Source organism: Phalacrocorax aristotelis, chromosome 17 (genome assembly GCF_949628215.1).
Source record: "Phalacrocorax aristotelis chromosome 17, bGulAri2.1, whole genome shotgun sequence".
NCBI classification, from domain to species: Eukaryota; Metazoa; Chordata; class Aves; order Suliformes; family Phalacrocoracidae; genus Phalacrocorax; species Phalacrocorax aristotelis.
This window is the reverse complement of record NC_134292.1, coordinates 2,696,421-2,711,318: the sequence shown is the minus strand read 5'-3', so window position 1 is coordinate 2,711,318 and position 14,898 is coordinate 2,696,421. Positions and strand designations below refer to the sequence as shown.

The 14,898-nt window shown below is 45.7% G+C and overlaps 1 protein-coding gene across 1 annotated transcript in view; it reads right to left on the bottom strand.

Annotated features, from left to right (window-relative positions):
* CACNA1B (calcium voltage-gated channel subunit alpha1 B) overlaps positions 1-14,035 on the bottom strand; it is a 303,786-nt gene extending 289,751 nt beyond the window's left edge. Inside the window, exons 1-3 of the mRNA XM_075111828.1 lie at positions 13,473-14,035; positions 10,988-11,093; positions 4,509-4,648 (exon numbers count right to left, since the gene is read on the bottom strand). Coding sequence (XP_074967929.1) covers positions 4,509-4,648; positions 10,988-11,093; positions 13,473-13,732 — 506 coding nt within the window. The 5' untranslated portion in view covers positions 13,733-14,035. The remainder of the gene's footprint in view (positions 1-4,508; positions 4,649-10,987; positions 11,094-13,472) is intronic.
* Positions 14,036-14,898: the final 863 nt, after the last annotated feature.

Here is a 14,898-nt window from a genome sequence, read left to right as displayed (position 1 = left end):
CAAGAGGGTATGATAGAACTAGGAAAAGACCAGAGCAACAGCATAGGTCCTTGGTGCACAGAAAAACTCTCAGGTCAAGGGAGGTCGGGCAGCATAAATCTCTGATTGGGGAAATGCTGGAGGTTAATAAAACCATATGCATGGGCAGGGGGGGAGGAAGGAACACGGGAACAGTGATTCTCCAGATCTTACTATACAAAATCTAGAAGGTGCCAGTGGAAGTCTGGGGTAGCTAGTGATGAAAAAAGGGATAAGCAGCACTTTTTCTTGTGGTATGTAATTAAACCATGAAACCCATTACCCAAGACATGATGAAGCCAAAATTTTAAACAGGCTCCAAAACACAACCAAGGACATCTATCCCCTTAGACCACACAGTTTAGAAGCCATCAGACACATATTTTTCTCGAAAGTCTCCAGACATCTGAATTTTGGGAATCCAGAAGATAGGATCATTTTATCCGTGCCTTGTTCGCCATTCTTGCCGTTAGCAGCCACCCTATTACACCAGCTCCAGCTAGAGAAGATGCCTGTAGTTTAACCCAGTACAGCAGTTCTCTGGAATATTGCATCCAAAGCCCAGGACACCAGGAGGAATCCTCCTATGAATTCCAACAGGAACAGGCCTGAACCCTCAGCGCCCTGAATCCAGGCTCCCAGCTCTGTCTGCTGCCATCTGAGGGCTTTGGATGTAGGGAGGACTTTGTTCCCAAGACAGCTGTGGATATCTGAGGATTCCATCCCAAGACAAGTTGCAGCAATAGAGTAAAAAGTCCCTTTGCTTCTCCCTTTGAAAAAGCGCATTAAGATCATATAGTCCCAGGCCAGTTGAGAAATTGCTCTTTTGTGTGATTTAGAGCTGCTAACGGGTGATGTCATCACTGGAGTGAATGCAATCCCATAAAAATGTGAAAATAAAATGAGCAGGAGCTATAAAATATACATGTGTCTCTCCACAATAGCAACAGGAACGTTAGAGCTTTCCTCGATACTCACCTACGACTGGAGGAGTTTATAAGAAACAACTGAAAAAATTACAGAGGAAACAAAATGTTTCAAGGAGCAGAACTCCATTATTTTCTCAGGCCTTTGGCAACAGCAAATCAGCGTGCTTCCTTGAAAGTATTTGAGAAAAAGACACCACAGTATTGCTGTAGAAACTGTAGAAAGAAACTGAGGGAGTGTTTTCTGGAACAGCAAACCAAGCCATTTTGGGCACTATCTGTTAGACTCCAGTGTAGCTCAATAGGATATTGATCCTGGCTGCATGTAACACAGCCCTGTTTTCTGATTAACAAGTTCTACTGTCTTATTTTGACAAATAAAATATCCATCATTACAGGCAAATTAAAAAAAAAAATACATATTTATCAATAATCCCAGTGTGCAGGCCTTGAGTAGCAAAAAAGGGGGTCGGGAAGAAAGGTGGAAAGGGTTACCGCATGATCATTGCTGTATTTACATAAGGGTGAGTTCAATAAATGCAGAACCTTCCCCCACAGCCTCCTCCAAAACACACCCAGACGCTGGCTGGCCTTCTTCCTATGGAAACAGCTAACGAGAGCAAAGCTGCTCTTTGCTTTTATGGGTTTTAGCTAAAAGCTGAAAATGAGATAAGATTTTCTGACATTCACCATTTACCTTAATAAAAAATGTGCACTCAACAGGATTAGCAGGTACACAGCTCTGCGTGTGGTATCATGAAATGCGTTTTTGTGATCTTTCATGCTCGCACAGAAAAAAAGAGAAATTAAAATCCCTCTATAATATTGAAGACCAATGTGAAACTGAGCTTAGGAACTGAACGCTGATCACTGCCTGGGAAACACGAAGGAACATTTTCAAGTAGAAATCTTGCACATATGGAAAGGAAAGCTTTTGATACAGTAGTAAAATGAGATTTCCAAAACGGATGCCCTACCTATCTATATTTATAAGAGCACATTAAGTACAAGTTTAGCACTATCCTTTTATTATTCTTTAATAAACTACAGAATCGGCTTGATCCTCTTTTGGAACACACAGATCTGAGACCACCTTCCACAGAAACAGAAATTAAGGTCCCACCTGTGTCACCTCCTCGCAGCCCGTCCTTGGGGAAACAGCTGGGTCTTTCAGTGCTAAATGTTCTCCCTCAGCAACCTGCCTTTAGAGTCTCAGTGCAGAAGTGCCAGGATGATGTCTGCCTCCAATAAAAGGCCTTTCTCAGATTTGCCCTTGCTAGCCGAGCTAGGGCAGGCAATGGGCAGTGAAGGAAGCCCAAGGCAGGGGAGCTCCTCCTTTCTAGCACAGACCCATGGCAATGCCGGAGTGAGCTAAGAATATAGTAAGGAATCAGAGCAAAGCAACAGGCTACAAAGAAAACACTGATTCAAACCCCTGTGTGAAGCTGCAGATCTTTCCGTGTTATTTCTCTACTATAGGTCCCTCCACCCCATTACTGGGTTTGGAAATACAGCCCCAAATTCAGCAAAGCATTTATCTAACCAAGCACAGGAGTAACCTTGTTATTTTCAGTAGGGCCCCCCAGACACCAAAACTTGGGCATGAGCTCAAGTGCCTTGCTAAATCAAGCCCTCGAATTACAGGATTAGAGGTTTGTGGATTTCCTCAGTGGAGATGACTCTTAGACTTGATGTCACTCAGTTTACACTTTGCCTTCCCTGCATTGCCTGCCTGGTGGGAAGTCTGTGTACAAGACAATTTCAATACAGCCCAGCTAGTATCACCATTGGAAACCAGCAGCTTTGACGTTAACAGGATTGTACTTCAAAAGAATACGCGTGTTTGCAGATGGCAACAGGGTTCCTTATTACAGCTGCCTAATCAAGCCGATATTCTGCAATTATGCTCAGAGATCAAACAGCGCTGCAAACAGCGCTCACAATAAAACCAGCCCCAGTAAGATGCCGGTGTCACGCCTATAGCATCGCGCATTCGGTTGCGATGCCACAAGCACGGCACGCACATGCGACGTTTCAGATACCGTCGCAAAACTTCAAACATCTCGGTCACGGCTAGGCAGTTTTAAAAAAATATCTATTTTGATTCTTGGCCTGTATTTATGAAAAAAAAAAAAATCTAAACCATGCCTAAACAAATAGCAATATGGCTGTAATTCAGGAAAGCTTTTATGTATAACCTTAAGTACAGAACCACTGGAGTCAGCTGAATTCAAACTTGTACTTGAATGCTTTGCTGAAGGATAAATTAAATCATGTGCCAAAGTCCTTTCCAGAATCAGGGCCCTGATTTTATATATAAATATAATATTTTTTTTAAACACACAAAAGGGCATAGTGCTAACTAGGAATCAGAACATACAATCGGTGCAAATAATTGTAGCATCTGTGTTAATTCTCTTTTCACCCTGGTACCCCCTAATGCTTCCAGGTATGTAAATCTGATTCTCCTTGTGGCTCCACTGAAGTTTCTATTGATTAAATACCCAGCCCCAGCAGCAGGAGAATCAAGCTCTGCATATTTATTTTCTTCCTCTCAATACATAAAGAATTCCCTTTAGCCTCTCAATTGCTATATCACATGGTACAGTGAATGCAAATAGAATTACAGTGATAATGTATCTAATGAATACATTTGTATATGTATGCAAGCATTTTCCTAACAGCATCCTACTCTACACCACTAACCAGGCCAAAGCGTATATATGTTCATCACACACAGTAGTAGAGAAGGTGTGTGAAATGAGTGCGTATCAATAACAAGAGCCTTCTGGGGGAAAAACTAACTCAAATCCTTCCAAGAAGGCTGCAAGGCCAGGACCTCACACAGACCTCTGGAGCTTTAAAGCAAAATTTGTAGACCTTAAGTGTTAATGTTCATGTTTTCATTATCCACTAGCATTATACTGCATTTATATAAATATAGAAACTGTTGCAAGGTATAAAATGAAAATAATGTAAGCATTTTCAAGAAAGAAATTAGTGATATCATTTCAAACCAGGGTACAAAATGCACAGGTAACATTTTCAGCTCCTTCCTTTGTAAGACATGCACCCTCTTTCTTTGAATTATTTTTGGAAATGTTATTTTGTAGCAGACCAAATTCATCGCTGCAGAAGAGTCACTGATTTCAGAGTTGTAATAGCTTAAAAATGGGATGCATTTAATTTGTTAGCTCACTCCACACTGACTTTCAAAGTCATCCTGTAATATCAGAAGACAGATTGATTTAAATCAGGTTCAAGTACCTAGTGGCAACTAGAACTTGCAAAGTCCAAGAAATGTCAGTAAGCGTCTGGATAAGATACGTGCCAGCATATATGCGAAAATTATCCTCAAAACCTCTTTTTAGATGGTTTAAACAACACTTTGGAAGTGACCCATTCAGTACAATAGCCATTATTTAAAGACAGTAAGGTCAGAAATGCAGTTTTTTAGCACTATTCCACTGACATCACACCGACCCCAACCCACAGTTAAAGCAAACCCACCACAAACCAAAGCAAGGGTCCCTCTCAAACCTAGGGCAAGAGGAGGTCACTTACCCTGTGAGGACCACAACAAAATCCATCACATTCCAACCATTTCGGAGGTAAGAGCCTTTATGAAAAACAAACCCCAGAGCGATGATTTTTATACCAGCTTCAAAACAAAATATTCCAATAAAGTACGGCTCAGTGTCATCCTGAAAAAGAATAGAAATCAAAAGTGTCAAGGAAATACCTATGCTTCTGCACTCATAGCAAGAGTCATATAATCAACCAGGTGCACCGACTTCACGCACTTTTCAGCTCTCTGAACAGAGCTGAAACCAAAAGGTTTAAGTTTACTGGAACTAAGCACAGAGAAGAATTTCATTATTATTTCTCTGAACGTAAATTTGTTTTTTCAGACTGGCAATTCTATTTGTGTTTATTCTGACTGCTTCACCCCACACTTTCCACCTTCACTCAATATTCTGGAGGGAATTTTAACACTGAAATTTTGTTCTAAGGGTATATTTAAACTTGAGATCATATATTCCTGTAGTTTGACATGGAAGAAAATGTGTTTTACAGTTCATCCAGGAAACTGAAACAAGAAGATATCTTGGGGAGTGACAGTCAGCTTGCAAACACTGGCAGGAAATCATTTATTTATTCTTTATTCCATCAGTTCTTCCTTCATTCTTCCTCTTCCGTTTTCTTAGTTTCCACAGCTGGCATCTCATTTATTTTCCTTTCACTGTGGTTCTGATTCAGTGAAAAATCCCCATTCCCTTCCATTAACAGCAGCAAGGTTTGTGTCTCAGGCCCGTGGCACAAACTAAAGCATACCACAGGACTACCACTTCATGTCTTAACTCTAGAGAGAAAAATCAGGCTTAGCCTCCACAGTTTTACTAAACCATCTTTTTCACCTATGGCACCAGATCCCTCAGTCGTATACTTTACTGATAAGAGTTTCAACACAAACTCAACACCAAATGGAAATATTTGGAATGAAGATGTGGGCAAGAAGTGGGAACAAAGCACCAGGTGAAAGCAATGGACATCAATTTCAAGAACACGTTAATTAGCTTTGGCACCTGTAACCAATTTCTAAATGTACCTTAGATTGCTGATTTTAGCTGAAGTCAATGGAAGAAAAGCAGCCCTACCCAAAAGGAAGCAAACTCCCAAATTAAGATATTAGAAATATTTGTTCCAGTGGCTTCAGCATTTATGATCATGACAACCAAAGAGTTGAGATGCTGTTTGATGCACAGTTGTTTACATTTTGCGATTCAATGACAAAAGTTAATTCCAGTTCTCTCATACAGAAAGAGCGTAAATGTCAAGTCTTGTAGCCACAGAACAAAGACAGAAGCAGTTTTGCTGCAAGAATTTATTTTACAAGTATGGCAACTCCTGCTCAACTCTGACCCAGCACTGGCACACGGACCCATGCTTTAGGCATAATACTTGTTACAGAAAGCTAGGTTTTTCACACCTAGAAGACCAACATAATAGCATACCCTGCCCAAAGAGGCTTGAGCACTTAGGTATATCCAGCTCAGCAAGTCAACTGCAAAGCACTAATCACTGAAGATGCTGTTCCGATCTGTTGGAAATTACTACTTCTGGACAGTTTTTCCATCAGAGGCTGAATTAAAGTTTTGTTTCCTACAAAGCGGCTACACACCTCAGTGACCCCAGCTCCTCCCTGTACTTCATCTTCCACCCTATGCCATCTCTACTCCCCTCTGCCTTTCCTAACCTCACAGCCCCAGCAACTCCACCTCCTGTTCCCCTATGGCCAGGCAAGACAAGCAGTCACCTACAGATCACAGACAGACAGATACACACATACTGACTGGACAGACAGCAAAACAGAGCAGGTGGCTGTTGAGCTCACACCATAGGCCTTTTGCTGAAATAGAGGGGGGGGGAAAACCAAACTCAAAACTGGCTTCTCCCCCAGCCAAGGAGGTGTTTCCACAAATGGCAGCACTGCCAAGCCTTACTGTACAGAAAACAGGGAAGAAGGAAGAGGGGGGCAGAAATCATCAGAAGTTACCTTTCTGCTTCTTTGCTTTCCCTTATGCACACAGGAGCACTCTAAAAGCCTCACCTGTGTGCTCTTACAACCCCTTCTAATTCAACAAGCATACAAAATCATTGCAAACAAAGGCCTTCTAGCCCAACCTGTACTTCCATCCAGAAACTACTAGCATGCCTCTAAAAATAGCTCTTCTAACACCCACCCCACCACAATCCCACCTTCACCCACTCCCCCTCATTACTCCCTCACTTCCTGGAAGCCTCTATCTACTCTGTTACCAGTCATTTGCTCAATCTAGGTCAGGCGCCTTGCGATTGCAGCTTCCAGCTTTAAAGAGCCAGGCTTCAGATACTCAAGGGTTTGATAGCATATGCTCTTCCCAAAGCTAGGACTACACAGAGCTCTTAGGAAGTGGGTCAAAGAAGTTCTTGTCAGCTTCTAGGGAAGCAGTAAGGCTCACAGACGGGCTTGAGTATTTATTACAAAGAAAAACTATCATCTGTAAGGTTAGCAGTTAGTAGCTGGGGAAATAAGGGGGGATAGAAAGATGTTCTTTTCTAAAGCCTGTCTAAATTTACACTAATTTAGCCTAAGAATGAGGGCAGTAACAACAGGATGAAAAATTAAATTTATGCCCCATTAGTGGGGCCTGCTGCTGAAAAAAAGCTTTCGCATGACTGTGTGTGATGGAAGGAGCTGGAGGGCAAGGACGTGGGTTACATGCCCTGTGCAGCGCTGAAATGACACTACTGCCAGCTCAGAAATCCTGCTGCCTGGGCACCCTGCAGCCCCCTTCGGGCAGGAGGCTGTGTTGCTACTTGGGTTCAAGGGTGGGAAAGCAGGTGATAATGAGTATCAGTGTGCGTGCTTGGAAGGAGGGTGGAGAATTCAGGCAGCAGCCAGAGCTGTGCCAGCAGGTTGTTTGCTGTGGACACAGCAAAGCTTGAGACGGGGCCAAACATGCACTTAATCAATATGTTTCAGATCAGAAACAACCTCTGAGTCTGGAAAGTCATTACTATTCCTACTCCATGTCCTAGTGTCTTTCCTTGGCCTTTAGATGTGACAGCCTTGATAGGTTTGGGTGTATAAGGATTTGTCCATGCAAAGGTTAATATGAACAGCTCACATATGATTGCACGAAGTGCCTGTGCATAGGGTAAAGAATTAAATGCATTAGTAAAGTGCAAGAGCTGTCATGCTCAATATCTGAGAAAACAGTTATATTCTGCCCTCATATCAAAACCACCCAGGGGAGCCGAACACTCAGAGCCCTACAGTGATATGCAGATGGTCGTCCTACAGACCTGCTGGTGTCTTCAAACGAGGTGTGCCCCGGAGCGGGGCAGAAAATAGATTTCCTGTCCTGCAAGTTCTGATATCGCCTCTGTTGGGCTGGGACAAATCCATGGTCTACTGAAGCTTCTCATGAAGAACTGAGAAATTAGGAAGGAGACAGGGAGAGCAAGCATGCCGCAGCCTGGACAGCCAAAAGCATCATCAGCAAGGCATCCGCCAGCAAGGCCATTTGGGGATCAGATGTGAAGCTCACATTCCCACACTCAGAGCTCTCACCACCAGGCTCTGGGCCACTCAGTACAACTCCCTCAGCAACTTTTCAGTTGGCATCACTCCAGTGTGTACAAACAATGCAATATTTATTGGGACAGAGAGAGACTGACTTTACAACCTATTGGCTAAGGCACTCAGTTGAGATGGACGGTAGCAAGTCTGTAGCACCTCTGTTCCAGTGGATAATTACTGATGTGAAGTAAGCACTTCCAGCAGCCAAAGCATGTGAGATCCCCCAGCTCAGAGCAGGCAAGAGCCTGGGGGTAGGTCATTCTCCTGCTAGTAGAAGAATTAGCATATTTCTCTTGTCTGAAGAGCAAGGACTGAAGTCAGCACTCCATGTCACCACTAAATGCTTTGACGACCAGACTGGTGTTTTTTCAGAGCCCTGGTTTGGACCAAAATTTCTTAGAGCCAAGTAATGCTTTTCTGTGCTACAAACTACGTACAGAAAAATGGAGAAAGATTGTTTATAACTCAGCCATTCCAGTTCTTGAAATATTGCAAATACTGAGACATGGCTTGCTCTTCCCATATGCATAATTAACCCTGCTAGACAAGCAGCATGAGTGCAGAAAACAGCCAAGTGAGTTTGCACTGCAGGTTCATATCTTCGGTCTCAGGGGAGATACATAGAGGGAAATTTTGATCAGAAGAGAAGAATCATTAAAATGTCAGTATGGACCCCTCCCTTTTTTTTCTCAGCTTTAACAAACAGACAATCTTATTACTTTTGTCTTTGTGTCTATGGCACAAAGTACCCAGGCACCTTTGGTTTTCCTTCAACAACTCTGCCTATATCTCCCAGTCATAAAAGGCTTGTGATGTGCATCTCACGTCCTTAAGATCTGATTAACTTTTCAGTGATGAGCCCTCACTCCAATTTGGAGATTTTAGCGAACCCAGGAGAAGGAAAGGTATATCCATAAATCATTAACCAAAAAAGGCCAATTCCATTCCTGCCAAAGACAGTAATAAAGCACCTGCTGTTCTACATGGACTTACAATTTGGCTCAACAACCCCGTAAATGTATGGGCATGGTCACCCATTCTGGTTTAGCACGGATCTGTAACGTTTTCAGTGAAACACCTTACAGTTTGTGGAAGCAGAAGGAGCATTCTAAGGAGGTTTCACTTTGAAAACCAGAAGACAGTTTTTCTTATTCACAATGCTTAATCTTTCCAGTACATGTTGAAAACAGAAAACATTTCATGACTTGTAAAGATTCTCAGTGTTATTCTACGATAAACCCCTTCATACTTGAGTTACAAAAGTTACAAATGTGTTTTATTTAAAATGGCTTCATCATATCTGGATCAAAGACTATGTTGCACAATGTGTGTGTCTGGGACAAACATCAGGGGTTAATTCTTCCTTCATCACCAAAGCAGAGTCAACAAGGTGTATTTAAGTCATCCAGTTGTCTTACACTATTCAGTGGTAACACCAGTGCCCCCTTTGGAATTATTTGGACAGGACCTGAAGTGTGCAGTAGTGGGTGCTGTAAAGTGGAATTAATACAATGGGGAAAAGGACCAATGAAAAGCCTCTAGGGTCCCCTTACAAACATAGGGTAGGATCCCCTTCCAAACATAGGGATATAGAGGAACACAGAACCAATGACCTAACCATACTTACTGCTGCTTAAAATAACAGCACTGAATAGTTACTAAGCTGGAACAGCCACAAAACTATGTTTCCCCTTCACTAGTCCGTATGTTCATAACTATGGCAGGCATTTCCCCAGCTCGATCATTACCCTGGATCTAAACCAGTGCTTTGCTCACAAAGCCAGGTGTGCCTTGCCAGCCAATCCCAAAACATACAAAGATAGATTTAACAGCAGGAAGACCAACATACATGCATCATCTTAATTTTTCTCTCATCTCTTCTTAAGTAAAAACAATTTGAACAGAAAAAGACTAAGCAAACACAGTGGAAGTGGGCAGCCAGCAGCAGCGGATACACTTCCGAACAGGCAGCATCAATTAGGTGCCCTGAAGCTCTTTCTAGATCCACCACTTATACCTTTTTTCCCTCTTTCTGAAGAATGAGATTGTGAGAGTTGCCCACTAGTATGGACCAGCCTCGGAAACTGTAGCAACCAGCATTCAGAGGCTCTTGCTTCTGACTGCAAGCCTAATATTATCTTTGTTTGCATAATTTAATAGCTACATGTAAAATACATACAGATCCATATTTATTCATCCTTTGAACATGCACCAGGATTAATGCATTTAGGCATGAAAGATGTTCCAGATCATTAACAGCAGCAGCAAAATCAAACCAAATATTACCCATTTTTCCTGCAGTGATGATAAACAGAAGAAAGATTTTGAAGCTTTTCTTACATTTTCTTTTGAAGTAAGGTAATTGGGTAAATTACCATAAAGCATGTGGGTAAATTATTTTCCTCTGTAAGTTTGTTTCTTTTTTTGGAAGGGAGTGTAATCATCTAAACCCAAAGTTTGCTTTGTAGGGTCCTTGATATATGCTGTAGCAGGAAGAGAGTTGAAAGACATACGAACCTAAAAGGTTACTCTGTTCTACCACTTCCTGGGAAAATATCACAGAAGTTCATTTGATTCTGCAGATAATTCCAAGCATCTGGCAGTCCTTTCCTTTTTGATTTATAGACAACCTAAGTTTGCTGCTCTTCTGGTCATGCTGTAAGGTCCAACTCTTCTCCCACAATTGGGCAGGGCTGGCTAGAGTGATGAAGCATTCTTGTGAAGAAGGGATCGGGATGTTAGAGTTATACTTGTTGTCACCGACTTTTTTTTTTTTTCTGATTGTCAGGTCAATTATTTGGCCCCTTTATTTATGTGTGGATCTTCAAATAGACACAAGCACTCACAACACTGGGTGGCTGACTGCTTTTTGTATTAGACCAGCAACAAAAAATATAAATAAATTAATACAACTCACCAATCTCTCTGACATAGGTGTCTTGTCTCCATCCGGCAAATGTTGTTCCAGAGCCAGCACAATACAATTGGCTATGATTGTAGCTAAAATCATGTATTCAAATGGAGTGGGGACCAGAAGTTAAAGAAGACACTAGACAACACAAGGAGAACCTCATCCAAATCCTATTTCTACCTAAACAGTTACACTAGCTGAGCATTCTAAGAGCACTCATCTTTTTTGAAGACATTTAGTCTCCTTGACTCCCTCAGTTCTTTCTGGGCTGCCTTTGGAAGAGAAGTAGGAAATTGGCTCCCTTCTTTGACAGACTTAGTGACTTAGAATCTGAGCTGCTCAAGGAATCCGGGAGCAAGAAAGCAAAAGGTTCTAAGGAAACAAAAAGCTATTAATTATTATTATTTTAAATTAGATTGATAAGCTAAACTGCCCCAAAATAAATTATACAGCTGAATGCCATCTGCTGAATTGCTCTTCAGAAATTCCCCATCATTTAACTTGAGCGCATAGTGTAAATAAGCAATGGGCTAGAAAAGTTCAATTTAGAGTCTTTACGCAGGTCCAAAACATGAATTACTGTGCTAGTTTGCAATGCCTGCTCCTGGTGAGCATAAAATCATCAATGCCCTATCGAGATGTCCGAGGGAAGCTATCTCAGAGGGAAGAAGTCAAGCCTGACACTAGGTACCCCCTTGCCTCTCATTGCCATCTCCATCCCTAAGCCATGCCGAGCCCCTGCTCTCTTGGGGCAGAACTGTGCTGCGGGTGGCATAAGAGCCCCAGGGCAGGTGGCAGCACCGTGGGGAGAGCCGCTCAGCACCACGGGAGAGCCGCTCAGCACCACGGGGGAGTTGCTCAGCACCGCGGGGAGAGCCGCTCAGCACCACGGGGGAGCCGCTCAGCACCACGGTGAGCCGCTCAGCACCGCGGACAGCTCCGCACAGCACCTCAGGAGGCTCCGCTCAGCACCGCGGACAGCTCCGCTCAGCACCGCGGACAGCGCCCCCGCCCCGCCCCGCAGCTCCGGCCCGGGGAGCGGCCGGTGGCTCTGCTGGACCCGCTGATCCCGTCCGCAGCGCGGGGTCCCCGCCCCGCGCCCCACGATCAAGGTGCAGACGAGTCGCCCAAGAGACGGGAGAGGGACAGACTGCGTCTAGCCTTGCAGGAAGGGCGATGCTCTGCCTGCCACCGGAGCTTTGGAGCTTGTTTATTCTGACTTGAATGCAGGGAGGGAGACGTGGATGTGGAAGTACTGCAATCCCTGTGATCTATGATATGGACAGAAAGATCAATATATGTGTGTGTATGTGTTCAGGGGGTAGGGAAGTGCATTCACTCTGCTGGTGCATTTTTTTTCTGTTAGCCCTTCAGGAAGTGAAAACTGAAGGGGAGCTGGCCTCTGTGGCAACTGAAAGTGTTGCTAGGAGGCTGGAAGGAGGCCTTGCTGCTGTTAGCTGAGGATTAATAGGCGTGTGATATCAAATAAAAAGAAAACAACCAGCTCCCTTGAGATCACCAGTGCAGTACACTCCTGTACACACACACACAGACACACATGCATGCACAGATGGGCGCGCGCACACACACACACTAGATCTACTCCCTGGTACCCTCAGATAGTCTGCTTCCCTTTTCTCACCACTTACAGCCCCACTGTGTGCATCATTACAAGCAAAGCCCCCTTCTGAGGAAGATCTCTGCAGCTCACTTGGCCTGGGAGCTGATTCTGAGACAGAAAGCATCTGCCCCTTTCACAACATAGCAGATGATCTTTCTCTCTACTTACTGATTCCCTCTGCCACAAAGCTTTTTTATTTTTCAATTTTTTTTTTAATACAGCCTAAGCTTTGGCTATGCACCTAATCAAAGTGACACGATTGATGTAGATTCTAATGGATTCAGGAGGTGATGTACTAAAAACCTAGCTGCAATGAGTGTATTAATGGGCTTCACAAGGTACCCTGGCCATCAATGGCCCTACTATCAATGCAGCTTTAATGCTGAGGTGTCACCATTTTTAGCCCACATTCCTTCTTCTACTCAGAGTGAGAATGAAGAGTTGAAAGCCTCTGAGATGAAAATAAGAATCAGGCTTCATTAGCATGAATCTCACAGAACCCTTTAAATTTGACTTCAATAGTAGAAAATGTAAATCTGTGCAACTGTATATCTCACACCTAAACACACACTGAAATGCACATATGCCTTACACACACGCACGCACGCACGCAACACACACCCCCAGCACAGTCAAACACACACTCCACCGTTCCCACAGAAGCAATTTCCTATGATATCCAGCTTCACGGCCATGCGTTATGTCGGACACACAGATCTGAGTCACACACACCCATTACACACACCGGATCACACATGCACGTCTACGATAGCTCCAGCCACTCACCCTCACTGACATGGGGAGGCTCTTTTCCTCCCATCTCCCTCTCCCCTTCCCCACCGTGCCCACACACCCTCCCTGAAAGGATATGGCCATTCTGTTATTCTCTTGGCGTATTTCCGTATAACATTATCTTCACTGAAGATGAAGAGGGATCTGTTGACTGTGAAGCAGTTCTGTTTGACAGGGATGGGGTTGTAGAGAGCCATAGTCCTGGCCCTCTGAGCCATCGACTGCTTATACATCCTTTGGCCGGCTTGGGGGCCACCTTGCCGGCTGCTCCCTCTTCCAGCCCCGGCCGGCCCTCCACCTCCATAGCGGGTTGGCAGATCATCCCCAAACCGAGCCATCCTCTCAGTGCACGGAGCCGGGCGCTACAATCCAAACTGGCAGCCGAGGCGAGAGGAAGACGCATCACAGCGCACAGCACTTCTCCCTCCGGGGGCTTCAGTTGCGGGATAGGGATTGATGGCAGCAAAATATATATATAGATATAGTTGGAAAAAAAAAAATCCCTTTCCCTTCCTCCACCCCGTCTTCTTCCCCGCCGCTGTGGCTGCCCGGGGGTAGGAAGGCGGCGCCGGGGCTCCGCTTACCTCCCCGCACCGGTGCCGTCTCTCCGGTCCGACCTCATGGCCGGGGTGCGGGGGCCGCGGTCCCTCCCGCGGCGGCCGGCGGGGCGCTGGGCTGGGAAGGGGCTGCGCTGCTGCCGTCCCCGCCGCGGGAGCGCTCCGCCGTGCCCAGCCCAGCCCAACCCAGCCCGGCCCAGCCTAGCTCAGCCCAGCCCAGCCCGGCCCCGCCGCATGTGATGCCCGGAGCCAATCGGCCGCCGCGGCTCCGCCCGCTCCAGTCACCGGCACCGGGAGGCGGGCAGGGATGGAAGAGGGAGGGAGAGAGGGAGGGAGCGAAGGAGGGAAGGATGGAGCCGGCCCGGCCCGGCCGCCGCCGCCCACCCCGATAAACACTGCGGGGCCGAGGGGAAAGAGGGACCGACATCCCCTCCCCCCCGCCAAAGCCCCGGCCGGGTGTTGCCGCTGTCTAGGGGGGCGGTGAGGGAACAGGCGAGACGTCCACATGTGCGCTGCCCAGATGTGCATTGCCCAAATGCTGCACCCATGGGTGACCCCAGCCGCGGCGGGGGACTCCGGGGGCGCGTGCAGCGCTGGGCATCGGAGCCCCCGCCACCCCGGCTGTGCCATCAGGAGCCCCAGGGAAGGCTGGGGGCAATGGGGAGGGGAGGGGGGACAGTGTGAAATGGGAGCTCAGAAGGGGGCGCGGGGCAATGGGGGTGATCATGTCGGGCCCAACCCACCCTGGGGCCGGTGGGCTCCGCTGTGGCAGGGACAGATGCGGGGACGGGGGGAGGGGTGGGGGTGGGTGGGTGCAGAATGCAACTCCCGCACCAGCAGACACGGACAAGGTGGTGCAGGAGTGCAGGGCTGTGTGCACACAGGCTAGTTTGAAACAGAGAGCTGCGCCCTTCTACACAACTTACTTTGTTTCTCCTTGGTTTGAA